The following is a 27,680-nucleotide window of genomic DNA, read 5'->3' on the forward strand; positions in this document are numbered from 1 at the left end:
CTTCTGCTCTCAGCCTGGTGCTCACAAATGAAGCCACACTATTCTGAGCCCTTGGACACTGCTTAGCTTTCTGCCACTGTGGGTGCAGACCCACTTCTGAGGCTGTTGCTCATCCCCTGATCTAACTGACCTCAGCATAAGAAGAGTTTAAGGTGTACAGTACATTTCATTCTCCTTTGCAGAACCTTTCTGTAGGTGAAAGCAGAGCTAGGAGGCCTGGCTGTCAGTGCTCTCAAGGAGTCCCAGAAAGGGCTGCTCTTTCCATGGTTGACAGTTTCCTCTTCTGCAGGGTGGGAGAAGGAAGAGCCTGCTGGAGTCTGGGAAATGCCTATGTCTCCCTGGGGAGCCATGAGCAAGCTTTGCACTTTGCAAGGAAACATCTTGAAATCTCCCAAGAGGTGAGAGAAGCTGGTTCAGATCAGAGGGAATCAGTCCTTCCTGTGGAGAGACTGATTGATACCAATAAGTTATATTACTGTAGTTCTTCTCTTCCTATGACTGCTCTGGAAAGCCTTTGTCTAGGTGATGTTTCAGTGGTGGCTGGAAAATGTTATATTCATGAGAAACTCCCAGCCTTACCCTTATTACACCCCATACATCTGCCAAACATTGCTCTTAACTGATGGTTCTGGGTGAGAAAGGACCTGGGGACTAGTTGTCTGGTCTGCTGGCCAAGATGTTGTGTGCCCAGCTGGTGTGAAGAAGCTCAAATACCTCCTGGTGTCCAGTTTGTGAGATCCTCCTGTCCTGAGCATGAGGCTGTGAGATCCTGGCTGAGGGACCTTGTGATTCTAGCTGTGGGCTGACCCAATTTGCTGGCAAGTTAACTACCTGCAGCACACAGGGCCAGCTTCTACCTGGTAGCTGGCTGCTCTGAACCTGCTGTATTTTACACACAGGGAGGAGTTGGTGTGACAGTTCATTTCCTCTCAGTGAGGCTGTCTCAGCTGTGAAGTGGTGAACTTGGGCACTGTCCTTGTGCCATCGATTGCTGACGCTGGGCTGCACAGCCTGCAGCAAACCCTGTACCATTGCCTCACCATTTAGGGTTTGATGCCTGCAGCCACTCTGGCTTTCACAGATGTGCTTGCCCAGCTGGCTGCAGCTTTCCTGGTGCAACAGCATGCAGCATTTTTATGTGGCTCAGAAGCAGGAATGCCATTGTTTGCTCTTTCCAATGTGTTATGAAGAAATCAAGCTGTGGCCCCTTTGGTCTTCCCCAAATTAAGAAATTGTCCTATTGAAGCACTAATTGAACTCACCACATGTGTTTTGTTGGCTAAATCTTGGGGTAGGGCTGACATTCCAGCCTTAATTATGTATTTCATTATATTTGTCAGACACACAGAAGAAATAGTGTCTTCAGCCCTGTACACAGTAGGACAGGTTAACTTTCCCAGCTGTAGCCTGGTAGGACTGTTGCAGTGTGGGGCTGATTCCTGAAGTGGCAGCTCAGCAGTGTGCAGGGCAGAGGAGGGGTGATGGGAGGATGGGGGCAGAGGAGGGGTGATGGGAGGATGGGGGCAGAGGAGGGGTGATGGGAGCAGTAGTGGTGCTGGTGGCTTCTCAGGGCAGAGAGGAAACCTCCCAGGGTGGGGATTCACAGTGTGTTCTCATCCTGGGATGATGGCTGTGATTACAAGGTATGTGAGGAGTAGGTTACTCATGGCAAGCAGCAAATAAACTCCCCCACATCATTAATTATGGAGCAGTGCAGAGACTGCCCGTTGGTGAGGGGAGTCTGCATTAGCTGCCAGCAGCTAGTGATGCTGTTCTAAAGCTGATGGTTTATTTTAGCTTTGGGAAGCAAGTAAGCTGCTTGTGCTGTTGTGGCAAACAGCAGAACTTTGCCAAAGAAGAAGAACCTAGTGCAGTTAGACCTTTGCACACTAACATGTTTAGCTCACTTGCCATCACCTTTTCCCTCTCCTACCCCACCATATGTCTGACATCTGAGTCTGAACAAAGTCTCCTCAGGGTAAGTGTGTTGGAAGCTGCTGCAGGGTGATGAGAGGTTACTGAGAAACTGCTGAAGCAGCTGGAGTGAAGGATGTGTACCTAAAATCCTTGGAAGCTGTCCCAGCTCAAATGATGCTCCAGAGTAGCCTTTCCTTCTCTACATGTGGCAGGAGGCTCCTGAGAAACTGAGACATCTGAGGGCAGAAAACATGGCTCTATGGCTCTGCTGTAGTGGGTGACAGGTCCTGCCGAGGATCCTTGTCCTGCCACTGTGTTCCTGTGATGTTAATAGAGCCCTGGAGAGGATCTGGAACGAGTTGGGAGTCAGGGAAGTGTTGAATGGAGCCTCAGGGACTGCGAGACCTAACCAGGACACAGGAGTTTCTCTGGAGATGATGTCACCAGCAAATCACTCATAATTGGTGGGGGATTTGTGCCTGATGATAAGCTGTTTGATCTGCCTCCTTTTACTAGTGCTTGGGGCTTTGTCATAAATAATGTGGGGATTTATGATTTTGTTCTAGGCTGGCTCCTGCTGCTGTCTATCTCAAAGGACCACAAAAGAGCTGTTGCAGGGCATTTAATGAGGAGTCAGGCCTCTCCAAGGGAACAGCCAAGGTCTTCCTTTGTGACAGAGGCTGCTGCTCCTCTGAAGATTAGAGGCTGTTTCTGAGTGACCTCTCTGTTCACTGGTGATAGGCAGCTTGGTAATCTTCTTGTTTGGTTTGAGAAGGGCCCAGCAGCAAGTCCTGCAACTCCTCATTTTATGCCACAGGAGCCACTGGGCAGATCTCTTCCTGACCATGGAATGTCAGCTTCCCTGTTCTCAGGCCAGTGAGAGATGGGAATCTGGGAAAATTTGGATTCTAAAAGATCTTTGGAGCCCTGTGTGGGTAGATCACTTGGAACAACTCAAAGCTGTATGGATCTGAGCCAGGAGAGCAGGGTTTTTGGAGCATCCAAGCCCTGAGTGTGACACTGCCCACGTGGCTGGTAGTAGTGATGCTGGCTGGGGCTCAGTAACTATGGAAATACTTGAGGAAGGGGGCTGAGAGTTTCAGGGCTCTCTGCCAAGCTATATGTGGCTACAGGACGGAGCAGGCATACTCATTTACCTCTGTCCCAGTTCTGTAGCAGTGGGTGAGCTGTGCCCCCTCAGTTCCTTGTACTGAACTGTGCAGAAATGTGTTTTGAGGTGCATCCAGTTTGCAGCACAGCATGCATGGAGCCCCCAAACCAGCACCAGGGAACGCTCCTGGAGAGCTGATTTGCTGTTGAAAGCCGGGCTGTGTGGTCTCTCAGCGTGTCCCCAAGCTCTCCTTTGGTTGGCTGTGTGTTTGCTTTGACATGGGACTGGCAAACACTTTGCTAGGGACTGTTTGCTTACGGTGTGTTGCCTTTTAACCAGCTGCCCTGTTGCTTTTGCCCCTGCAGATCAGGGACCGGAGCGGTGAGCTGACAGCACAGCTCAACATGGTCCAGCTCAAGGCAGCGCTTGGCTTGGACCCTGGAGATGAGGATGTGGCTGCAGCTCATCACTATTCTGGCTATGAAGCACAAGGTGAGTTTCTGGGCTTTTGCTGGCATTGAAAAGTCTCATGAAAGACGTAGTGGGGAGGAAGGGGTGTTTGCAGGTGGACAACATGAGAGTGAGTGCCAGAGCAAGGTGAGGCTATCAGGTGCCTTTACCAGAGAGAAGACTGGTCTGTTTGCTCTGTGTTCCACAAGCTGCAGGGACAGGGAAGGATCCCGCCCAAAAGGGCACAGAATGAGTTAATGGAATTAATCTGCATTGGGAATGAAATTCCATGTGCCAAGCAGCAAATCAGCTGTTGTCTCTTAGAGCTCTGCAGGGCCCTTTCAACTGATTTGACTGATAAAGCAAGCTCTCAAAAGGTGACTGCCTTTTGCTCAAGGAACCTCAAGGAAGGAGCTTACAGCACTGGCTGAAGGCAGGCTGCACCTCAGCTCTGGAACTGCAGTGATGCCCAGCTTGGAAACAAAGATGCGGTGACAGCACACAGAATGGCTTTAGTCACTGCACTGGGCTCTGGCTCTGCTCCATGGGGAGCAGGAGAGCACAGCTGAGTCCAGGCATGTCAGTGTGTCCCCAGCTGAAGCCTGTCTGCCTGTCCTGGAACTGCTCCCTGCAGGCACTGGGGGTGCTGCCATGGGGTGCTGGCATGGGATGCTGCCAGCTGGTTGCTCTGTGGCTGTGGACAGACTTATTAATTCACACAGCTGTCCCAGGAGGTGCCAACTGCTGAAATGTGACCTTGTTAGTGCAGCCACGTTTCTCAGGCAGTGTGTTCTCACTCCTGTTGGTACAACTGATGTAGAGAGGATGCTGCTGGGGTTGAGGCACGGTGTTCTGGGAGGGAGAAGGGCTGGCAGTGCATGTTCTCTGTATTGATGTAGAAGGCACAGCCTGCTATGTCAGTGCTTGAGCTTTTCCTGAGAAGCTGAGCTGTGGGTGAGGGAGCCAGTGTGCCCTGCCCTGCCCTGGCAGGAGCTGTGCTGGAGCTGAGCTGTTCCTCTGACCATGTTGCATAACCAGGACTGTGCTGCCTTTTCTAAGCTGGAAGTAGTTGAAAAAATAAACCAGGGAGATCTCAGCTCCTGTAACACACTCTCCATTGAATCTGGGCTTGAATGCAGCCTGCTATGGACTGGTGTGTGTCCCACTGAAAGGCAGGATGGTGTACCTTGGGCGTCAGGGAGGGTCTTGGTCTGAGCAGAGCCCTTCTTGGGGAGCACTGAGCCTGGTGTGTGGCAGTGTCCCTGACATGGGTGGTGATGCAGCCTCACACCCCCCTGCTGCAGCCCCATCTCACAGCACGAGACTTGGCAAACCCACAGCACTGAAGAGTTGGGAGTTTGGATGGGAAGTTGGGTTTAACCCTGAAGGTGAGGCAGGGCAGGGCAGAGCTCATGAGACTGTGAGCAGTCCTCTAGTGATCCAGCTGTGCCCTGAGCTGTGTTCACATCTGGAGCTAGTAGTGATGTTTCTCTGGTCTGGCAGAGCTTTTTCTGTCTGTGTGTGATGGCTGGAGGGTGGGAAGAGGGGCTGTGAGCAGCTGTAGTCAGAGACAGCATTTGCTAGAGGTTGCAGTGACCTCGTTAATCTGTGGTGCCTTTGCTCACATTCCCAAGGCTGAAGCTCTTGTCAACAGGAGGACAAAATGTTCTCTGGAAGAAAACCAGCAAATGATGGAGACTTGTAGTGCTGGAGAAGAGGTGTCTGGTGCTCTGCGGTGTCTGGGGCAGGTTCCCTGGCACAGTAGGGTTTCCCTGGTTGATGGGACACTGGCCCTGACTGGGAACCTGCTGAGGAGATAAAAATCATCTGCCCCTGTGTTTCATGGGCTGAGACTGTGCAGCAGCATCCTGCAGGAGGAAGGGAGAGAGCTGCAGTGCTTAAGCCACGTACAGGCTTTGACATGTGCATCACAGGTGGGAAAGGTGCTGTCACTTTCAGGTAGAGATCTGGAGAGAGAACAGATCTGCAGGGACAGCCTGTGGAGAGGAGCATGGCTCCCTTGATTCCTCCTTAGCTTTTATTCTGCCTTCAGCACTCTTATTCTGAACTTCAGTGAGGGATAAGAGAGGCCACCAACATGTCTCTGAGCACTTGAGAAGAAGGGAGATGTATTTAATGGCTGCCAGGCATTTTGGTACCCTCCTGTGCACCTATTACATGATTAGAAGAGGATAATTATTTATATTATTAGTAGCAGCAATTTTCCAGCAAGAGGAACATCTGTGTCTGTAATAGGAAGCAGGTGAGAGTGGTGAGATTCAAGTTGACTTCTGAACCAGCCCTGCCTTTTGATGTCAACAACTCTCCTGGTGAGGAAAGCTTTCAAATGGCTTTTTTCCTTTCAGCTTATTTTCCCTGCTTAAGGCTAGAAAATGGCTGCATATTAATAAGGTGCTAAAATCCTTGGGTAAGGCAGGCATGGTAGAAAGCACATTAATTTTACCAAGCAGGTAAAGTTTCATAGCAAACAAGTGCTGGGCAAATCTGTTCCATTGGCTGAGAAAGCTTGAGCCAGACAATCAGACTGTTGATGTCCTTCACAGGTTACTTTTGCTTCTAAGTCTTGGCCATTGCCCTCCACCTAGGACCAGGGGGTGTAAGGAGTATCTGATGTTTTCCTGTGTTTTGGCTCCTCTGGCTGAGCTCTTTGTGGTTTTAATTAATATTCTGAGAGCAACTGAAGTCAGCAGACAAAGCTGGAGGCCAGGGAAGTGCTGCAGAAGCCTTGTGAAAGCAACGACCTTGTCCAGAAATGCAAACACAGAGATCTTAAAGCAACAAACTGAAAGAAGTTAAAGAGCAGCTAAAACATGAAGCAAATAAACAGAGTTGTGTCTGTTTGTCCAAACAACTAAAAACACGGCCGTGAAAAACAGTCTTTTGCTTGTATCACACACTGAAGTGAAGAATTGAGCACTGGTAGGCTTTTGCCTTTGGAGAGAAGTGGCTCCAGGGGAGTTGTTTTGGAGGGGAGGAGGCAGCTGTGCCACCAGCAGTGCTACCTGGTGCTGGGAGATGTCCTGAGCTGCCAAGAGCCAAGTGTTGTAGCAGGCAGTGGAGCTTGGGCAGGCATGAAATCCTGCTCCTTCCTGAGCAGTGAGCAGCTCTGTGTGGCTTTAAATGTGGCTCTTTGTATCCTCAGTGCAGTTTTGAGCTTGCATTCTTCACAGGAGTCTTTGAACCCTTGGATCAATTAGACAGGGACAGAAGAAATGTGCTTTTATGTTTCCCAGCCTGTTTGGTTTTGTTTGTTTGCTTGCTTTAAGTATGTTTGAAGTATCTAAGAAGTGGTTAGGGCTGCTGAAGTAGGCCTGATTGACCAGCCCTGTGTTGACACAAAGCTGGGAGGCAGCAGTGCTGCTAGCTCCTGCCAGCCTGTGCCTCAGGCAGGGATGCTGCCCACGGACGGGGATGCTGCCCACGGACGGGGATGCTGCCCAGGGACGGGGATGCTGCCCAGGGACGGGGATGCTGCCCAGGGACAGGGATGCTGCCCAGGGACGGGGATGCTGCCCAGGGACAGGGATGCTGCCCAGGGACGGGGATGCTGCCCAGGGACGGGGATGCTGCCCAGGGACAGGGATGCTCCTTCTCTGTGGTTTGCTTAAGCTTCCTGAGGACTGTGCTGGGTGACAGCACAGATGTAGCCCTCTGAGGCCATTGTCCTTCTGCCAGGAGGACAGCCCTGCTCACTGTGATTTCAGTGTCTGGGTAGCATTCCCTTCCTCAGTCAGCCTGAGTACACAGAGTAATTGGAATTGCTTAATATTAAGTATCTTCAGCTACATTTGATTTTCCCCAAGAGCTGACAGGCTGCAGCTCAGCCTTTCTTCATTCTAAAGTGAAAGCCTGAGGCCGTGCTGGTTAATTGTACCTGCTTGGGCAGGGCTGTTGATGGATGAGGTTGTTAACTGAAGCAGAATAGCTTTTGGCCAAGTGGAAGGCAGAATGCAGGGTGGTCTGGCTGCTTTTAACAGATACTCAGTGGAACCTTAGCTTCTGAGGTGTGCTAGCAGAAAATGTTCCCAGAATCCCAGCATGCTGGGAAGGGCTCTGCAGAGCTCCTCCAGCCCAACCCCCTGCTAAAGCAGGTTCCCCTCCATCAGGGGCACAGGAACATGTCCAGGCAGACTGCTCATGAGAAAGATGTTCCAGGCCCCTGATCATCTTGGGAGCCCTCACTGGCCTCTCTCTCCAGAAGTTCCCATGTGCCTCCCAGTAAGGACTGCAGGCAGGTGTCCAGAAAGCCCTGAGTCTGTGGTGGTCCTTGCTGTGGTGCTTAAGGGAGCAGGGCAGGAAGGACAGGAGGACTGCTTGCATGGAGGGGCTGCTTGCATGGAGGGGCTGCTTGCATGGAGGGGCTGCTTGCATGGAGGGGCTGCTTGCATGGAGGGGCTGCTTGCATGGAGGGGCTGCTTGGGTAAGGACTGAGGATTTTTAATGTAGGCCTCTCTGTTATCTTTATAATGAGGTTTTTTTCTGAGCCTCAGTAACCTCTGCTGTTGCAGCTGTTAAATCTTTCCAGCAGCACTGATGGGAGGGATGAAGCTCTGAGTCACTTGGATTTAAACTGAGTAATTTAGCACAGAGTGCAGACTGCCCCAGTATTGGCTTTATGAAGTGTTAAAATATTCTTCTCTAAGCATTAAGAAGCATTTAATGTTCTTCTCTCATCTTGCTCTGTATGTGAGTCTCCTTCCCAGTGTCAGTGTAAAGTCCAGCAAGACTCCTCAGCTCCCAGGAGAGACAATGCTCCAGGGCTGGGGAAGAGGATATCAGGCTAATGGAACTCAGGTGCTTGCTTGATGTTGATGCCAGGGAGACTGCAAGTGCTGGCAAGGAGGATAAGGAAGATGCCAGCTCTTGAAGCCTGTGGCAGAGAAGGTACAACGTGGCTTTTGGCAAAACCATCCCTGAAATCAAGGGATCTCTGTTGTGGGGAGAGTGAACGTTTTGGAAGTTGTCACTTCCTTACACAAACTCCTGCTCTGAGCTGGGAAGCCTGAAGTTCCCTTTGGCTGCTGTTCCTGCAGCCATCTCAGCTCTGGTGTGTGCTGTCTGGTTCCCAAATGAACTTTCCACTGTTTCCTTAGGTAGCCAACGTGTAGGAAATGCCTGTGGTTACATCATCTCCTGTCTGACTGTGCCATGTTAGGAACAAGATGCCTCTTCTCATTGTTTGTTGTTGCAGGAAAAAAAGAGACCAAGAAGAAGAGAGTTCTCTTCCTCACCCAACTAGAGAGTTACTTTTTAGTCTGTCTTTGATGGATGGCCATGGTCTGCTTTGGCCCTTCACTGAGCAGGGCAAGGCCAGACCCTCAGCGTGTCACCACCATCTCTTAACTGCCCTCAGGAGCTGTGCTTCACTCAGCAGCAAGGCTGGCCCCTATCCTGGCAGGGACAGGCACTCAGACAACAGACCTTTGCTTAGCAAAGAGACCTGGCAGCTTGTAGACACAGCTCATGAATTCAAAGTCCAGGGTGACCAGCTGTGAATAGCTGGGAAGTGCCTGGCTGCTGCAAATCAGCCACCAGCATCCAGGAGGAGGGGGATCAAATGTGTTGCCTCTCTTTTTAGAGGGTTTTACTGGGACTGTTTGGTCACTGCAAAGCTCTGGCATGTGTGGTGGTCTTTCCTTTGCCCTCCCTGAGTCACTGTGTAGGACACAGCTGCTGCAGTTGGGCTTGTCTGGCTGCTGGACATGTTGCCTGTGTTAATCACTGTGTGGCACTTTTTAGCTCAAACTGAGTGTCTTTTTGATCTCTGCTGCTTCAACACAAAAGATAACAAAAGATGGGAGGTCATGAGGCTCTGCTCTGCTGAGAAAATCCCACTCAGAAGCAAGCCAGGTGTTGCTGCCAAGCCTTTTGTGCTGCTCTTACATTTGCCCCATGTTACTTGCCTGCTCCACCCAGTTCAATGCATCTCCCAGAAAATCCTCCTGACCCAAAGCTGTTGATCTATTAAGCAGACTGTTGCCTGAGGGTGTTCATGGTTATAGGAAGCCTCCTCTAATACAGTGCCAAGCTTCCCACAAGCTCCATGGCCTATGTTTGACTCTGTTGGCTGTTTCATGATGGGCTACTCTGCATTCTCCAGATCCTGCAAATACACACCAAATACACACCAAAATACTTCATTCTTTGGCCTGAACTAGCAACACAGGCAAATAAGCCTTATTCAGTTAGAGAAGAGCTAGTGCCCATAGCACATGAGGGAAATGTGCAACCAAAGCTGTGCCCAACATGATGGCAATTAGTTGTAGTTTGTAAGGCTACAAGATGCAAGACTCCCCTTGTTGCTCAGAGATTGCAGCTTTCCTGAGCTGTATTGGTTTTTCCCCTGCTCAAGGTGCTATCTCACCTCCAAGGAGGCTATTGCTCCAAATCTCACCTCCTCCAGGTGAACGTGAAGGCTCTTGTGGTGTATGATCCAGAGTGTCTCCTTATTCCCTTTCCTCAGCTGAGAATCCTCTGTGCTAGCTGCTCACCCTGAGTGCAGTCAGCCAAATGTCAAGAGGCTCCTGGGTGCCATGTAGATGTGCAATATTGCTGTTATTTTCAGCCAGTTGTTCAGCTGTCAGACTGGATTCTGGAGGATGCAAAACTCGGGTGACACATACACAAAGCATCTTCTGCCAAGTCAGGCAGATGAGCCTCTTGATTCAAAAGAACTTCTCTTTATTACCACACATTGTGTATACTTTCTTTTTTAAAGGAACAGTTTTGCCACTGAGATAAAAAAACCTGCAAAATTGTGATTCTGGAGAAGGTTTTTGCAGTGCTCAGGATCTGTCTGGAAGGTTGATATTTGCTCAGCTGTGTGCTGTCTGTCTGCCAATGAATACAGCACATCAGAGCAAGCATGCTGGAGCCTGGTGTTCCCAGCAGAAGAGGTTTGAGTCCTGTTCTTTTGCCTCCTAATTCTGGCAATGGAGAGCTGAGGATGGAAGGACCTTGCATGGGACTAGAGCATTCCTGAGGAAGTCTGATGTGACACCACACTGAAAACAACCTCCCCACCCCTTAGCTATGGGCTGACTTTATTCTTTCCATGCCTACTGTCTTTTCTGTTGTAAGCCATACCTGCTTTTGCCTGATGTCTAGACTGCAGCCAGAAGGGCCCTCAAATGCCATTTTTCTCCCTGGCAGCTGTTTTGCCCATCTAGCTGTATCCTCAGGCTCAGAAGGGGCTGGAGCTGTTGGGATTCCCTTGGTCCTTTCCTGTTTCAGGAGTGGGGGTGCTGGTAAGCAGATGGTCCATCTTATGGGTTGACACACAGACAGCTTGGTGCCAGCATTTTATGGCACAGTCATCATAAATAACTGCTATTATTTGCATTTGCTTTCTCTATTTAGAGAAGAGTATTGTTCTATCCCAGTAACAACTGGGAAAACAAATGCCAGCATTTATCATGCAAGTGCTGGCAATAATAGAGGTCAAGTGGATTTATAGTGCCAGAATCCATTATGTGTTTGAAGACTAATTAAAGCCTTAAATGAGATGCTTGTCCTACTGGAGCCTGCTCTTTTTCTTTCCTTCTTTTCTTGCTGCTGTGTTTGCTTCCCCCACCTCCTTTCCTCTTTGAAGAGCTTACTGTAATAATGGAGCAGTAGCTTGACAGAGCTTTCCTGATTAGATGCCAGTAGTGTATGATTTGAGGTGCTCTGTGAGCATTCAGACTGCTGGACCGTATCTCCACTCTCACTTCTGAGCTTGATGGGGTTTACAGACCAGTTTTCCACCCCAAACAACTGCCTGCCTGGTCTCATTATATTGAACACTATTCAGGGTTGTCTCCCAAAATCAGGGTTCAGAAATGCTGGGATCTGTACCCATGTGGGGAGACACTGTCTTGGGCTGGAAGAACCCACCCAAAAGACCAACCAATGTCTCAGTTAATGCAAGTACAGAGAGAAATGACCTTTTCATGAAAATACCACAAGTGCTCATGCCAAGACTTGTCATGTTGTCTGGGGTGCAAAGCTCATGCTCCATGGGGTGAGCACTGCCACTGAGCTCTGCTGCTCAGCCAGGAGCGCTGCAGGCACAGGGGGGGATGATGGTGGCTGCACAACCTTTTCTTGTTGGTCTTCTGTGGAGTCCACTGTCAGGTTTAATTCTGCATCCTCTGGTGCAGCCACCCCAGAGGGACACAGCCTGTGCCCAGCCTGCAAATAGAACTGTCTCTCGATGTGTGTCGGGGGGAGGGGGTTGCTTCGTCTCCACCAGGGATGGAGTAGGCAGCTCTCCAAGCTGCTGGAGAGGGGGGAGAGCCTAGGAGTTATCACAGCACATGTCAACTTGATGAGAGCTCCTGGCAGGGCTCCCTGAGTCGCTGCTACACATGCTCTGCTCGATCTTGTCAACTCTGAAATCTCAGGAGCGCAGCTTGGATCCAGAGACCGTCCATAGAGGAAGAAAACTCTTCCCACACTGTCTTACCCAGCTTTGCCCTGCTACAAATTGACATGGGATGATCCCATCACCATCCCACGATAAAACACTTCCTTGTGTTCTCTGTGGTTACATCTCACTTTGTAGCAAAGTGCTGCTGGAGGATTTTTGCTATGTGAGCATATTTTTAATTGCACCCTGAAAAACAAGGATGCTTCTGTTGGAGGATCTACCCATGGCCCAGCAATGGAGTCCTTCCCTCTGGAGACCATGCTGACCCTGCCTTTCCAGGCAGTGTGGAGCTGGTGGCAGATATTAAGGGGATGGGAAGAATAGGAGGCATGATTGTGTGCTTGTGGCAGGCACCATGTCAGCTCTGTAGATGAGCATCAGACAGGCAGGACCCAGAGTAGCTCTACACTGATGAGCTTAAAAGCCCAGGGAAGACTGGGAGCATGCACTGCCAAAGTTCTGGCTGTGAAGAAGAGACTGTAGGTAAAGGTTCCTGTATCTGTGTCATCACAGGTAGCACAAGCTTGTGCAGAGGAGTGTGTGCAGGGTGGGGATGTGAGACAGTGGGAAAAGATGGGTCTGCGTTTGTATCTGGCAGGGATACACTGGGTTAGTGTCCCAAAGATAGAAGAATAGGGAGCATTTGGGAGATGAGGGGGATGTGAGAGAGGCAAGGAACACAGGCACACAGCTCACCATTGCAGGGAAGTTCCCCTTCCCTGGAGTCCATCTCTCCCTTGCAGGGAGGCAAGTGGCTGCTTCACCAAACTTCAGCAGCCAAGAATGTGAAAACCGTTAAATCCAGCAACAAGGTGGCAAAAGCAAGTTGCAAAAAGTGGAAAAAAACCCCATCCCCTTGGTTGCTGGTGCTGCTGAGATCATGGGGGGAGGGGAGAGTTTGAAAATAAATATTGAAATAAGAAACAACAAGCCTGAGCAGTGAAAAGAGCAACATCCAAGCAGCTCCAGCAAAACAAGGCATGAATGCAGCCAGTCAGGAGCGTTGCTCAGCTGATGTTCACAAGAAGGTTTCAACTTGCTCCATTAGAGACCTCAGTAAACCTTAAAAGACAGAGAGAGCATTTAGAAATGCCCCTGAGGTTTTCCGTTGCTCTGCAGCAGCCTTGGTAAACATGCCAATAAATAGGAGAGAGAGAGGGAAAAACCTTCCAGAGGAACAGCCACAGGTCTTCAGCTGCTCCTGCTTCTCACCCGTGGCTGCTGCTGCCACTGTTGAGCAGTGCTGGGGAGAAGAGGCAGAGCTGAGCTTTTGCTGAGTGTTGGGGGGTACTGCAGGTATTTGTGGGGAAAAGAGCTTGGAGGAGGCTGGAAGTTGCTTCTGGAGCCATCTGAGGGAATGTGCTGGTTGGAGACAGGGAGTTGATGGGATTCCTTCTGTCGTGGAGTGCTTGTGAGTATGGAAATCTCTCTGCTGTCCTGGAAGATGAGTCCACACAGGCTACCCAGGCTGGCTGCTGTGGAGGAAAGGGGAGAAGCTCCCATACATGCTGCCTGTGTTGGTCTAGCTCATGATAGCCCAGGCTGATAGGTCTGAATTCCTCTAGCTGCTTGTTTCGATGCTTGTCCTACCGTGGGACAGCTCCTGGTGAGTGGGGCTGGCAAAGCCACCAGCTGCTGTGAGACCAGCATTTGGCCCCAGCGCTGGTTGGGTTTTCTTCTGGAAGACAACAGCTGAGTTGGATGGCTCTGAGGTTGGGTTTGTAACTCCTGACTTCTTCCACTCTCAGCTTGAGTGAATGTGAAACCCACACAGTGACAGAGGAGCAGCAGCCCCAAAACACCTGAAAAAGGCAAATTGTTCAGTGTGCCCTAATTGCTGGGGTGGTCTCAGCTGGCTGCACTTAGTAAATGAACAAAGGGGGAGGCAGGATTTCTCAGATCAGAGATTAGTGGTTTCTGGCCAGCAGTTTCATGCTATTGCAAACATAGAAAAGCACCTGAGGACAAAGGTGTGTAATCAACAGCTCCTTAGGCTGCTGGAAACCAAGGGTGTTTATCTCATCAGACATGCTGCTTTCTTGCTTTGCTGGAAGTGGCTCTTAAAAGCTGCTCTGATACTCTCACTTCCAGATGCTGCCGTTGCTTTGAGACCCAAATGTGCCACTTTTGTCCCAGGCCCACCTCACTGCTCCTCACATAGGACCATCAGTTACTCTGAGAGCAGCTGAAAGCCACCAGCAACTGTGGCATGGTGGTGTGTAACTGGGAGCCACTGGGCACAACCCACCGCTGCCATCCCGTCCCTGAGCTCCTACCTGAGCAACGTGGCAGGAGCCAAAAGCTCTTTGCTCATTTGGCAGGATGGGAGGAGACCTGGGGCCAGCAGCAGCCGTCCTGCTGCACAGCCACCTCCTCCCTGCTGATGCCCAGGGCTTGCTGGTGAGAGCGTGGCAATGGGAGCTGGGCACGGGGCATCTTGTGCCTCCTGCTGAGTTGCTACAGGATTTGAGCTTTGTCTGAGAGCTCTGGGTGACATTTAGCATGTGGAAGGGTGGTTCTATATGGAGTGAGCTGGTGTCTCTGGCAGGGCTGTGCCTGCCTGCTGAGAGTGGTGCAGTTCCCCCAGTTATGGTGGGAGAAGGCTCGTGCTCGATGGTTTCAGCTGTCTTTATGGCTTAGTGCACATCCAGAGGCAGTAATAGATGTGTTCAGCCACCAAATAACTGTGTTGTTTGATTGGTATCCAAGGCACAAGCCTCTCCCAACCTGCTCATAGGAGGTGCTTAAGGTATGTTAACAAACATAAGGTGCCACAGATAAGATATCTCAGTAAACACAAGCAAAGACTGGAATAAAAAGCTTAAAATCCAGAGTTCTGCCTGCTTTGTTGAGGGCAGCAAAGTCCTTTTTTCCTGCAGCCCTGTGTCAGCAGCAATCACTTGTCTCTCATCTCACAAAGCTCAGTGAGATTCAGGTTTGGAAGGCAGCAGTGACTTTGGGGTTGCTGCAGTTCTGAGACAGCTGTGGTTGCATCTGGAGCCCTGGCAGAGCTGGGCACGTGTTAGTGCAGGAGTCCCTGCTGCCTGCTGGCTTATTCCATTTAGTCACTGTATTGTGCTTGGAGTCAGTCTTGGATTGATTGATGCATTTTGTGCCTTCTCTCTCGTTAAGTCTCTTCAGTGAGCAGCTCAGTGGCACCCTGGGTTTGAGCAGGGCCCATGGGTGCTGCTGTAGCATGAGCAGTGATCCCTGGTGGGTGATGGTGGGAAACTGGGGAATCTTTCAGTTTGGTGAGTTCAGGAACCACACAAAACTGCGTGGTTTCTGTTCTCAGGGCACAGCATGGGGATGGGTTTTGCTTCACATGAATTCACTCACCCTTCCCCCAGGACTTCCCCTGAAGTTGGAAAGTTGTCATGAGACCTTGAGTGTGAAGCTTTCATTTCTGCCCCGTTTGGTGGTGCTGGTGGGGGATGTCATGTGGTGCTCAGCTAAACTGGACCTGCAGGAAAGGTCAGGGAAGGGGGATTGAAAGGGCAGATGTTTTCCTAGATGTAGTGAAAGCATCCCATGGGATTTGTAAGTCCTGCCTGTGTTTGTGAGCAAGGCAGAAGATGCAAACAGGTTGGAGAGAGATGTTGGAAGTACAGAGAGTTTGCAAAGCAGGAGTCAGAGCTGAACTCTTTCACCCACTCTGTTGTTGGCAGAATACTACAGTAGAATCAGTTTTATGAAATGGCAAATGAACATAATGAATGCTGATAGAGTTTCTGATTTCTTGGTCAGCTTCAGGGCAAAGTTTTGCTCTCCTTGAGGCTGGGCCTATGATAGTTAGAAAATATTTGCACCTTCACTTAGTTTTCCAGCCCTTGTGACTGCAGAGAAAAGCTCAAAGCTGCATCCCAGCTACATTATTTAAGTTAAAAATATGAGGGTAAAGCAACAATTCCACACACTCATTAAACTCTATTTTTTGTGATCTTCCTCAGTGTCAATCCCCTGACTTGTGGGGTTTGTAACTCCTGAAATCCAGAGCCCTCAGCTGGGATCAGGGTGGTGGTGTGACCCTGGTCACTAGTTCCATAGCAGGAGTTTGACCCAGCCCAGGCTGTCACTGACTGTGCTGGGACAGTGCTTTGAAAAAGACCCAAAACAACAGAGGAAAACCCCACATTTGACTCTCAAGGACAGCACAGCTGCAGCATCCCATCCTTTTGACTTTGTAGTTGAGAGGAGCAGAGGGTCTTGTCCTGGTTTGAGTTTGGTGTGTGTGGCATTCGTGCTGGGGGTGAGTGACACCCTCCTGATGTGAGAGTGTGTTGTTTTACAGGAGCCAGGCCAAAGAGACTCCAAAGGAACAGCATGGACAGCTTAGACCTCCTGAAGTTCCCTTCTGAAAAGGTAAGCAGAGATGTCTGGCCTTCAGTATGAAGTATCAGTAGGAATCTATAATGGCTTGTTGCCTGGCTTCACTTACAGGGAAGTATGCAATTAGCAGCTATCATTGGAGTCAATGGGATTAACCAAAGAGGGTTTGTAGAGAGCTTGGAGGAGAGGAACAGCTGGTCTAACTAAAAAGGCACTTAACTGAAAGCTGGAAAAGCCACTTCTGTGCTTTTTTGATAAACAGCCTTTTATTGAGGGGGTAATTGTTGGCATTTTACCCCTTTAGTGGCTGGGGGCAAATCCCAGTGCTTTACTAGCCCAGGGGAGTGCTGCATTCAGCACAGCAGGGAGGGAGAGGTCAGAAGCAGGGGATGCTGCAGGAGACAGAGGGGTTTGTTCCAGGGTGATCTGAGGATTGCCTCTGCTCTGGTTTGCTGCTGGCAGTGTCAGATCCAAGCAGATCAGTGTTTCCTCGGTCTCCTCAGGGCAAAGGCTGTTTCTCTGGTCAGCTGGGAGGCACTGAGCCTGTCTGCCTATGGGGACCATTTCAGCACAGGATTGCTGGGTGTGCCCAGCAGCAGCAGTGGTGCTGCCCTGGGGCTCAGTGGTGCCCATTCCCACAGCAGGCAAGCAGCTGTCCTCTGCCATACATCCCTCCAGCTCCTTCCAGGTACAGCTCTCCTGAGCACCCCAGGGAGCACTTTGCCTTTTACAGAAGTGTCACAGAGATTAAAAACTCTCCCAAGTTGCAGGAAGGTGCAGAGAGTCAATGGGAAACAACCTCAAGCTCACATAACCATTTGAGTGCATGAACGTCCCAGTAAGCACTGGGAGAGCCAGACTAAAGCTGCTCCCTGCATTAACTCTCTTTGAGAGTTAAACACTAAAGCTGCAGTGGTGCTGTGGGGCATGTAGGAGTTCATCTCTCTTTGCAGGAGTGTTTTGGATGCAATTCCCCTTCCTCTCTCCTGCAGCTCCTAGGGAGAGGGTTGTTTGCTTCAGGCTTGCTGTGGTGAAGGTGATAAGATTGTAAAGAATGAATCAGTGGAGTGAATGATGATCTCTCCAGCATCCTCTCATTGTTGTCTCACCCTCTCTGCCCTTCATCTCTGCCAGAGACAGCCTTCAAAGTCATCAGGGCCCCCTGTTACCACACAGGCCAGGAACTCTTGTCCAGCTCTTGCCTCTGCAGGGAGTCATGTGTCTGCCCAGTGCTGCCGTGTGGGCTCTGAGCACCCAGCAGACAGCAGGATCACTGCTTCCCTCATCACACTGCTCTCTCCAACCTGTGTCTTGTTTGAGCTTCTCTGGTTTTAGCTCCCAGCTACTGGTTCTTATTTATTCCTCTCTCCACCAGACTAAAGCTCTATCACACGCTGACTTTCACCCTGAAGGTGCTCATGTGCTGTAATTGAGTCATCTGTCCTTTTTGTCATGAGCTGAACAGTTTGAGGGCTTTAACTAAGGCAGTAAGGCATTGTGAGGCAGCTTCTTTGCAGGTCTGAAATCCACTTTTGTGGCTGCTTTGCAGTATGTGGCCACTGGCCTGGCTGCAGTTGGTTCTATCAATAGCATTTAGGGAAATTCATCTCTCCTTACCTGTTCTCCCTCTTCATGTTTGTACTGCAAGGAATGGAAAAGTCATTTTGGCTACAGATTGCCACTGTGCTATTGGAGTGCTGTGAATTCAGATCCTGTCTTGGGGTTTCTGGTGTATGTGCCCTAAAATCCCAACCTCATGGGTCATCTCCTGAGCTGTGCTCCAGCTTCTTTCACCTGCATGTGGCTGCTGCAATGAAGACACCCTGGGGAGCCCTCTCAGTGCTTGGTGTATGATAAAGAGGTGGTTTGCAGACCAGAAACACTGAGGCCCAAAGCATCAAGCAGGTTTAGGCACTCAAGTCCTACCAGTTACATGTGAAGTGCCTGGTGCTTTTAGTGTCTTTGGAGCTAAATGCTGAACAGTGCTGCTGGTGCTTCTGTAGGAGGCTTTGTCTGCATGACAGCAGCAACAGGCTGTTGTGATAGTACAGGCAGGGCCATCAACCTGAGTCTTTTAGCAGAGAAAGGATAGAGTTGTGTGTGTCTCATGGGAAGGGGTTGAGCATGGAGGAGCCAGGCATTGGGCAGGGCCCTGGCAAAGCAAAGTGTGGAGCTGCAGTGAGAAGGGACAGAACCTACAATTCAGGAGATGTGTAATCTCTGTCACATCCCTTTCCCCATGCAGTAGAGCAAAGGACCATCTGCTGTAGTTCATCACGTTACCCTGTGCTCCCCAGGTGCTTCTGGTAGCATGAGGGATGGCAGGAGAGCCAAATGGGACTCCAGGGTGTGAGTCTGCCTTTCAGGAAGCTGTTGGGTAAGGGCCCTTCTTGCTGAAGGCAGTGGGAGACACTGAGGCAGCCAGTGCTCCATCTGTGCTGGGAGCCAGCTCCTAGATGTGGGAAGTGCCTGGGAGCGTGTGGCATAGCCGTGTTCCCTGGGGCATGGTGGGCTTCTCCATGGTTTGGTGTGGGCTGCTGCGTGGCTGGGCACTGGCAAAACAGCAAGTGCAGGGACTTGTGCCAAGAGTTTGGGATCCTGGGCAAGATGAACTTGCCACTCTGTTTGGAAGAGCAGTTGCCAGAAGTCCCTAGCAGCAGTGGCTACTCTGGACCTTTCACCCATCATTCCCTATGCCTATAAATACACCAGCCACGCTTCTCCCTGCGTACCTGGGGGTTCTAAGAAGATGCTTCATGTTCCTGAGTCCTCCCTTTGGAGAAACCGACTGTGTGTCATCTGAGTGATGCTTCCTCTCCACTCATTGCAGTCACACACTGCAGAGACAGACAGAGTGTCCTCACTCAACCCTGCACACGCTGAGTGGGAGCTCACACCATCTCAGCTCCTCATTAACTTCTTGCTTCTGCGCCTCTCCCGTTCCGTGGCCACTTGCCAGCAGATCTCCTGGTAAACCTGAGACAAGGCAATTTGTGCAATGACTGTTTCTTGCTTTCCCAAGGACCAGAATGGGGACAGCCATCACGTGGGAGACATGAAGATCTCAGGAAAAGAGTTCTTGTCATTACCTGCGAGGTCAAAGAGATACCGGGAGCACCAATCCGGGTCTGAGAGGTCCCAGCGGCCAAGCGCATCCCCATCCCCGCTGGACACCAGCCAAGTCCGAGTCCAGCTGCCACAGTCGGTAGGAAGATGGGTTTTTTTACCTCTAGTACTGATCTGAGAGTTTCTTCCAGTGTGTTTGTTCTTTAACCTGCTGTAAGTGGACAACAGAGCCTCAGCATCGCTGCCCGTTTAACAGAGCAATGGGACCACCCTCTGTTGTGAATGAGAGCTTACTGCTAAGTGGTGGTACTTGTGACATTCTCTTGAGGGACAGGAGCCTGAACCTGAACTCTCCTGAGTTTGTGGCTGTGAGGATGGATGCCTTGAATCCCAGAAAAACAGCAGTTTGGACGCCTTGCTTTGTGGAACCTGACTTGCTCAGTCTCCTGGGGTTCGTGAGGAGAGGGCTTGTTGCCTTTGAGAAACAGAGCTCTTTTCAGGCTTTAGGTGAGCAGCCAAAACTGCTGGTGGCCTTTGCCAAATCCAGGCCCTTAGGTCCTGTCCCCTCTTCTCATCACCTGGTCACATTGATGCTCTCCAGAGTGGTGATGTGCAGAGTGTCTGTGTCATCAATCGTTAGGCAGAGATGACAGAAAATCATTGTCTAGGAGCTTCTCTTTGTAAGCCAGTTAATGCTTCCTAAAGAGCAGAAGCTGGCAAGGGGAGCTGGCCCTAATGTCAGTGATTTATGGGTTACTGGCACATAGCAAGTCCAGTGTTGGGTGTTGAAGAGCTCTGACTCAGCCTGTGCTTGGCTCCCCAGCAGGTGATGGGGATCCATGGTCTGGAAAGCTCTCCACGTGCCTTTTTGTTGCCTTCAGCCTGAACAATTGAGCTGTTGGTTAGGCTGTTACCTTCTGGTTGTGGTGATGCTTGTGTGTGACATGTGAAGTACAATGTGCTGAGGAGGTTTCCTGCAGCTGTGTTGGGTTTGTTCTCAGCCCTGGAGACAGGGATCACTCCCACATAGGCATGTTTCTGGATTGTGGGAGGGGGCTTGGAGATGTTTGAACTCAGTGATCTCAAGTGAGGAGCCCCAAGTCCTCAGCTTGCTGTTGCCAGGAGATATGGAGCATAACAGCAATGATTGAATGATGGCATGGGTGCTTGAAAGGATTTGGGCTCTTGCTTTGCTGAGGCTGTAACACACTGTGACAGATCATGCAGTGATTCCAGGTGGAAGAAATCCAAGCCAGGAAGGACAGACCTGTTCTTTCTTGGTGTTTTAAGTGGAAAGAAAAGTATTTTCGTGCTGGGTGAGAAAGACTCTGAGCTGCAGAGCTTGGGATGAAGCCTGTCTGTAGACTGGGGAGGCTTGAAAGTGTTTCTAGCACTGAGTTGTTTGTTCCTGGTGTGTGGGTCATGGCAAGAACATCATCCTGCTGTACCTGTGTGTGTGCACACACATGCACATTCCTTTTTGCCCACAGACATTCCTGATTTTCAATTCCCTGCCCACTGGAGACAGGATCTTTACACCAACTGGGGTTTTTTTAGACTTCTCTGAGCTCATTCTTCATTCCCAACAGTGCCCATGGAAATGTTCTAATAGGAGAAGCATTTGGTGCTGCTCACCGGTGCAAACATGATCAATGAGAAGGAAAACAAAGCTCATCTGAGCCAGAAAGGAGACAGCAGCACAGGGGCATGCAAGGCAAGGAAGGCAGAAAAAACCCTGCTTCTGCCAGAAATAGCCTTGTATTTTTAACTTAGACATTCAGCCAGAAACCAAACAAAAGTCATCCAGAGCAAGGCAAAAAGCATTCCTCAGCAGCCTGGCTGTGAATGCATAGACTCTGTCTAAGAAAAAGCCCCAAGGGACATTGCCAACCACCAGTGACCTGGTGACAGTACACATGGGGCTTTGGTGAGTGCCTGTGAAAGAACAAGTGTCACAGGAGGTGCCTTTTGGGTACCTGGGGTACACACTGAGTCCTGACTCAGAGAAGTGTGTGAGCAGGGGAGGAACACACTGCTCCTCCTGTGCCTCAGGGGATGAGACCTGCAGCAGGGATGCAAAGCCCAGGCTTTGCTCTGGCAGAGGGTGGTTTGGGCTCTGCTTGGCTGCTGCAGTCTGATTCTTTCACCAGCTATTCTCCTGAGGCTTCTTGCCTGTGTGCCCTGACTTTGCAATGTGTGTGTTTGTGTTTGAGCTCCTCACTTGCTCTGGATTTGTGAGCTGAGCACCCTGAGTCCACTTGTAGTTCGGTTCCAAGGTGTGCCCTGGTGCACTTGGTAGTGGGGCAGCGTGGGGTGAACTCAACAGGATCTGTAGAGCAGTAGTTTATGAAGGAAAGTCTCTCCCTCCTTGCACATACTGAACATCTTCCTCATTTTGTGAATGCTCAAAGCAAAAATGCTCTTTAATCCATCAGTAAACAGCAAGTCCTTAGTTAGAGGTGAGCTCTAATGGTTGCTTGAGGATGTTTTCATGAGATGCCACAGTATTTGCTGTCCCATCAGAGGCTGTGAACTCAGGCTGCACACACAGACCTGTGTGCTGCTCTCCCACCATCGTTTTACAGAAGGGAGCTGGGGCTGTGCCTGGGGATGCCCAAGGAACAAACTCATCCCAGGACCCCCAGGCCCCAAGCTGAGTGGTGCAGTGTCTGGATAAGTCCTGCTGTCACCACAGCCACCGACCTCCTTCCAAAGAGTCTTCTGCACGGGGCAGCTCCCTGCCAACCCACTGCCTCTTGTTTACCTCCCTCTTCCCCATCTGTGGGAGGGGATAATGCTGCTTCCCTGCCTACCCAGAGGAGGTTACAGAGGCATGATGATGGCTATAAAATTGTTTGAGCTCTGGATGGCAGGAGCTGTGGTGGTGTCATTAGCATTGGTGATGATGATGCTAATTACTGAGCTACTGGGCAACTCCCTGTGGGAGGAGGCGGGTGAGGGAAGGAAAGGTGAAGGGACATGAAGTGAGCTCAGAGATGGAGAGAAGCTTGTCCCTGCTGGCAGCTCTGTCAGGCCCTGAGAGAATGGCTCAGCCTGTTGGCAAAGCTGTGGGGATGCTGGGTTGGGTTGGAGAAGCCATGTCCCAGATGCTACATAAGGTAGGAGAGCGTGCCAGCCCCTGTGGGGCTGAGACCTTCCCATCACTGCTGTGCAAGACACTCGTGTTGCACACGGTGGGGAGCTCACACGGGAGGGTCATGTTGCTGAGGGGGCAGAGAGGGGGTCCCTTACCCCTCCTGTGCCCTGTGAGATGGGGGGATTTCCCAGCCATGGCTGGTGGTCACTGGGGAGGGACTTGGCACTGCCTGGGTCTGGGGAACAGGCAAGGGCAGGGTCCTTGTCACCTCTGGAGCTCCTGTGGGAATACTCTGAGTGCCTGGTTCTCCACAGGCTGAGCAAAGGAGAAGCTGCTGAGGGTGAGAGGTGTTGTGTAGCAGAGCCCTGAGCACGAGTAGGTGTGTTGGAGCTCGGTGTCTGTGCCTGCACTTGCGGGTGGCCAGATCCAGACACTCCCCAGGACTCACCCACCACACACCTCCTGAGTTTCATCTGCTTTGAAAGTAGCATCAAAGCAGAAGGTTTTGTACCACGTGAAGCTTGCAGACATCAAAGGCTAGCTCCTAACTTTAACCTCTCTGCTGTGCTGTGGAGAAGGTCACGAGGCTGCAGCTCTCAGCTGACGGTGACAGCTGGGTTTTAGAGGGTTACTGGAGGGATGAGGTATTTCTAATGCTCCTGAAATACCAAAGGCTGTATGTCCCTCCTCATCTCTGACAGAGCAACCACTGTGGGAAAAGGAGGGGGTCCATGGAAGAAAGGGGCTGTGTATCCCTGAAAAGACTGCCTGGGGAGGGGCTGGGGACCTGCCCCAGTGTTTAAGCTCAGCACCAGGCTGAAGTCTCTGAAGTCAGTGGGACTGTGTATATGCCAGGGATCAAGGGCTAAAAAAACCTCTGTCAAGGTCCAACAGCTGGAGCAAAAGCTGTGGAGAGAGGTAAAGTTCAGTGTGTTCATCTGGACCCTTCTCTTCCCAGAGGAATGCATCAGCTCAAGGGATCACTTCCGTGCTCCTCAAACCTGTCCTCCAAAGGCCATTTATAGACAGGAGAAAGGGGAGCTGTGTTTGATTGCAGTGACAGCTTGCAGAGATGGGTTGCTGATGTCTTCAGACACTGAACAATTTGCAAGCAAGCTGCATTGCCAAACATTCCTCAGCACAAATGTTTTGATAAGGCCTTTTCTTACGATTACAGTGAGGAGCAATGGTGAGAGAAGGGAAAATGTTGTAACTCCTGCACCCCTCACCCCAAAGGCAGGTTGCCAGAGCTCTCTCATGATTCTTTAGGAGCCTGTGAGGTTGCAGGAGGGATGTGCAGAGCAGGTGATGGTGGATGAGCCTCTGCCTGGCCTGGTGTCAGGGAGCAGAGCTGGAGGGCAGCGTGGCATCTGTGGCAGAGCCAAGGTGGTGCTGCCTGTCCCCACTGAGTCGTGTCCTGTCCAGGCAGCACTGGCATGTTGTGCCCTCATCCATCCCCTGTGATTGCAGAATTGGCCAGGTGGATGCTGGGGTACAAGGATAAATACAGCCTCAGCAGCCTCCACCCAGGCACTAACCCAAAGCATCTTTCCCCTGGTTGTGCTGTTACTGATACTTCCTTGCAGTCCCCTGGGGAGCCTGGACATGGGGCTTGCACCAGGAGCCTTTACTGGCTCTGCATCCTCCCTCTGCTGTAAGGTGAGGCAGCCTCTCTGTCTCGGTGTGTAAACCACTGCAGTGCAAATGCACACCCTCCCTTCTCCCACAGCCCTGCTGTTGGGTTGAGCTGCCTGGGTGTAATTATACTGTTATCATTGGTCAGACTTGCTGGTGTAAACGTGCTCTGAGAAGCTTGGGAGCAAAGCAGAGAGAAGCCAGAGGCAGGCAGAGGGAAGGCAGCTGCTGCTAAATTTAAGGCTGTTCCTATGACACCTGGAGGCTGCTGTGCTGGTGTCAGTCCTGTTGGAACTGAGCAGGTAAACACTGAGCTGTGGCTTGTTCTTGTAATGCTTTCTCTTCCTGTTGAGTCTGTGGGACTTGCTTTGGGCAGAGGCAGATCTGGATGTGGCTGCACTGAGAGGAGTGTGGCTGGAGGCAGAGTGTGCAGGACACTTTCTGGAGGGCTCGAGTCTGACAGGTATCAAGAGGCTCTTGCAGGGATTTGAGCTGTTCAGAGCAGTCAGTCACCTGGTTGCCTCCCCAGAGGCATCTTAATTTGCCTGACTTTCTTCTACCTATGTCTGTATGAGTCTTCTTGTTAAGTTCCAGAGCCCTTGTCCTTGGCTGCTGCTCTGTGACTGGGGTGGGCTGGTTGCACAGATGCTGCATGAGCCAGGAGATGTTTCACAAACACTGTCCCAAATCCAGAGGTGCAGCAGAGCCAGAGCCAAGGCTCCTGTGAGCTTTACACTGCAGAGCCTTGACACATGCTGAACCTCACTGGGACTTTGGAGCTGGCCTGGGAGGCAGGGAAATAAATTGAGTAGCTAGAAAATCTCTGCAAAGTAACTGCTCAGAGGGGGTGGGGGGAGGCAATGGCATTTTGCAGCCTGCACTGCCTCTGCTGCATTCATTGCCTCACAGGTAAATTACCAGTTTCTTCCTTAAATATTAGCAGCTGCCAGGTAATGAATTCCCCCTCTCTGTTTTATAATGGCACTAAAATTGGGATTTGCCTTGGTTTTCTCTGTAATTATCCAGTGAGAGTGTGTGAGTGAGAGGGAGGCAGGGCAGAGCTGGGCTTTGCAGGCTGTGCTGCAGGAGAGTGTTGTGCCCAGGGGACTGAACCCAGGCACGACCCTTCCCCAGGGGCAGCTCTGCTCAGCGGGGCCATGGCTGCACACACACTCACAGGGGGCTTGTGGCTTTACAGTCCTTCATGAAGGTACTTTTCCTCTTGGGGAAGGGCAGGTTTGGGAGGTAGACCAGTAGCCACAGTTGGAGTAAAAGCCAGAATTACCTGCCAGGCTCCTCAGCATCCCACAGAGAAGCTGGTGCTGATGAGCTGTGGCTGGGAGAGCACGTGGGGCAGGGAGAGGTGAGGCTGGACCATCCTCATCCTCCTCAGTGCTGGGGCCAAGTGCTGCACTTGCCTCTCTCTGGGCATCCCTCTCCTTACTGGGGATGGCACCTGCACTTCAGACAACTCTGTGACTTGAGGGTGGGTTCTGTGAGAGACTGGCTGCCTGCAGAGCCCTGTCTGTGCTGCTGAGTATCAGGCACACAGCACCAGTCCAAGGCTTTGCTTTTGCTTGTCTGGCCAGAGGCTTCCTTAAAATCACCCCTGCAGGGTCCAAAATGGGAGTCTAGAGACTCTGCCTTGGGTGCAATGCTGACTGCTGCCTGGGTTGATTTGAGAGGCAGCAATCATCTCTTCTACCCACAGCTTTGCCTGTGAGAAGGATCCAGGCACTGGCTGTGCAGGCAGGTCCCAGGGTGACTGCTCAGAGCAGGGCTATTACTGCCTCTGTGCCTTGGTGTCAGCCCCTATGCCTTGTCCTCAGCAAGATGCTAAGGTCCCAGAGATAAACCTGGGTTCCCTGTCTCCCTGTCTTCAGGATATTCTTGGCACTGGTCACACTCCCTTTGTGCTGCTTCTCTGTTTCTCCTCCTCCCAGACTGAGGTCAGGTTGTGAGTCAAAGCTGTGCTGTGGAGAGGAGATAGGAGGCAGGATTGAACACAAGCCTGTGCTTGTGCATCAGCTGCGTGCAGGGAACAGGGAGCATGATGGCAGCTCCATACCCAGGATGGCAGCTCCAAGGGCTTGCCTGGGCACAAGTCACACCAAGGACCCCCAAGGTCTGGATGCTTCTCAGATCTCTTGGGCTGAGGATCAGGGCAATGTATGAAAGCACAGCTAGGTGTGGAGACCAGCTTTGGAGAGGGAAAATGATAAGAAAGAGCTTCTTACCAGAGGAACTTGTTCTAGGAAGGAGGTAAAAGCTGCACATTGTCCAAGGTCCCCCAGCAGACCTTTGTTGGAGGTTAGGACAGGTCTGCAGACCAGCTGGTGCAGTGGTCCAGGCTGGAGCTGCCTTACCAAGCTACTGAAACCCATCCTTCCTCCCTTGACTCGCTGTAAGTGGTTTTCAGTTATTGGCACTTTGCAGCCAGGACTGGGCTGTGCTTCCCTCCCTGCACAGCATCTTCCCTGGCACATTGTCAGTCATCAGGTGGTATGAGACACTAAAAGAGACCTTACACTCACCTCTTCCTGCAAGCTGTCACCTAAAGACAACCATACTCAAAAGAGGGAGGAATTGAAGCCAGACCCAGAGCAGTAAAACTCCAAATGTTTGACTTCTCTCATAGTGTGGAGCTCTGCATTAATTTCTGGGGTCTCTGCTGGGGCACGTTCAGAGTTCCAGACTCTCACATTTAACAAACCTGATGTGCCAGAGAGCTTGAAAATAAGCCATAGTCCAGGCTCTGTTTGGATATCAATCAGCATAACTGTGCCTAAACCACTGGAGCTGTGACACCAGCAGGTGACACAGAGGCCTCTGGTGACTGGGGGCTTTGGTTCACTTGCAGGACAGTGTCTTGCTCAGGCACCTGTGAGTGCACAGTGTGGCTGTGCCTGTGCTGCACAGGGCTGCCAGCTGACCTGTGCCCATGCCAGTGCTGCTGGGACCTCGTGTGTAAGGCAGCCCTTGATGGCTCCATCCATCTCATTGGGCTGGCTGTGCTTGCTGGAGCTGCAGGGGGTCTGCACAGATGATCCTTTCTGTACCAGTGACTTGTGTTTCTCTTCATATGAACTGCATTTGCAAGCAGCCAAGTGCACATTAGTAACAGGGAGTTTGAGTTTCATTCAAGGACACACCTGTAGCAGGGCAGGAGCTTGTGTAATCAGAGCAGTTTTGTCTGTGCCTTATCTCTGGTGGCAGCTGTTAGCAGCTGCTGGACAGGGCTGCAGCCCTGCAGGCTCTCCCAGGAGACACAAACACAGCACAACCTTGGGGCACATTTGGCTTTTGTCTGTTACTGCCCAGCCACATCACAGCCTGTGAGCAGCTTGTCCCTTGCAGTCACTTGGGCATCTGCCCAGTGGCCACCCCACTGCCCTCACCCATCACCCACCAGCTCTCCAGTGACCAGGAGAGTTCAAGGAGCTGTGAACAGGCAGTGACCTGCTCTTGTAGCAGTAACCCATCCCATGCCAGTCCTCTGCTGGACTGAAGGCAGCCTTGGGGTGAGTGAAGGTTTTGGGCTCTCCCTGGACTGTCTTTGTGCCTGTGTGGTCCCAGCTCGCTGGTGGTGGCAGGAGTAAGGAGGGGATGAATCTGTAAATCAAAGGAGCCTGAAATGAGGAAGG

General features: G+C 51.1%; 1 protein-coding gene across 4 annotated transcripts in view; it reads left to right on the forward strand.

Moving 5' to 3' along the window:
* Positions 1-27,680, forward strand: part of GPSM1 (G protein signaling modulator 1) — a 69,363-nt gene that overhangs the window by 26,840 nt on the left and 14,843 nt on the right. For 3 of the 4 annotated variants that reach the window (XM_062011751.1, XM_062011752.1, XM_062011753.1), the window contains exons 8-11: positions 290-398; positions 3,394-3,520; positions 16,201-16,271; positions 19,261-19,443. In XM_062011751.1, coding sequence (XP_061867735.1) covers positions 290-398; positions 3,394-3,520; positions 16,201-16,271; positions 19,261-19,443 — 490 coding nt within the window. The remainder of the gene's footprint in view (positions 1-289; positions 399-3,393; positions 3,521-16,200; positions 16,272-19,260; positions 19,444-27,680) is intronic. The other variant, XM_062011754.1, reaches the window with a different exon arrangement.

This window comes from Colius striatus, chromosome 19, assembly GCF_028858725.1.
Source record: "Colius striatus isolate bColStr4 chromosome 19, bColStr4.1.hap1, whole genome shotgun sequence".
NCBI classification, from domain to species: Eukaryota; Metazoa; Chordata; class Aves; order Coliiformes; family Coliidae; genus Colius; species Colius striatus.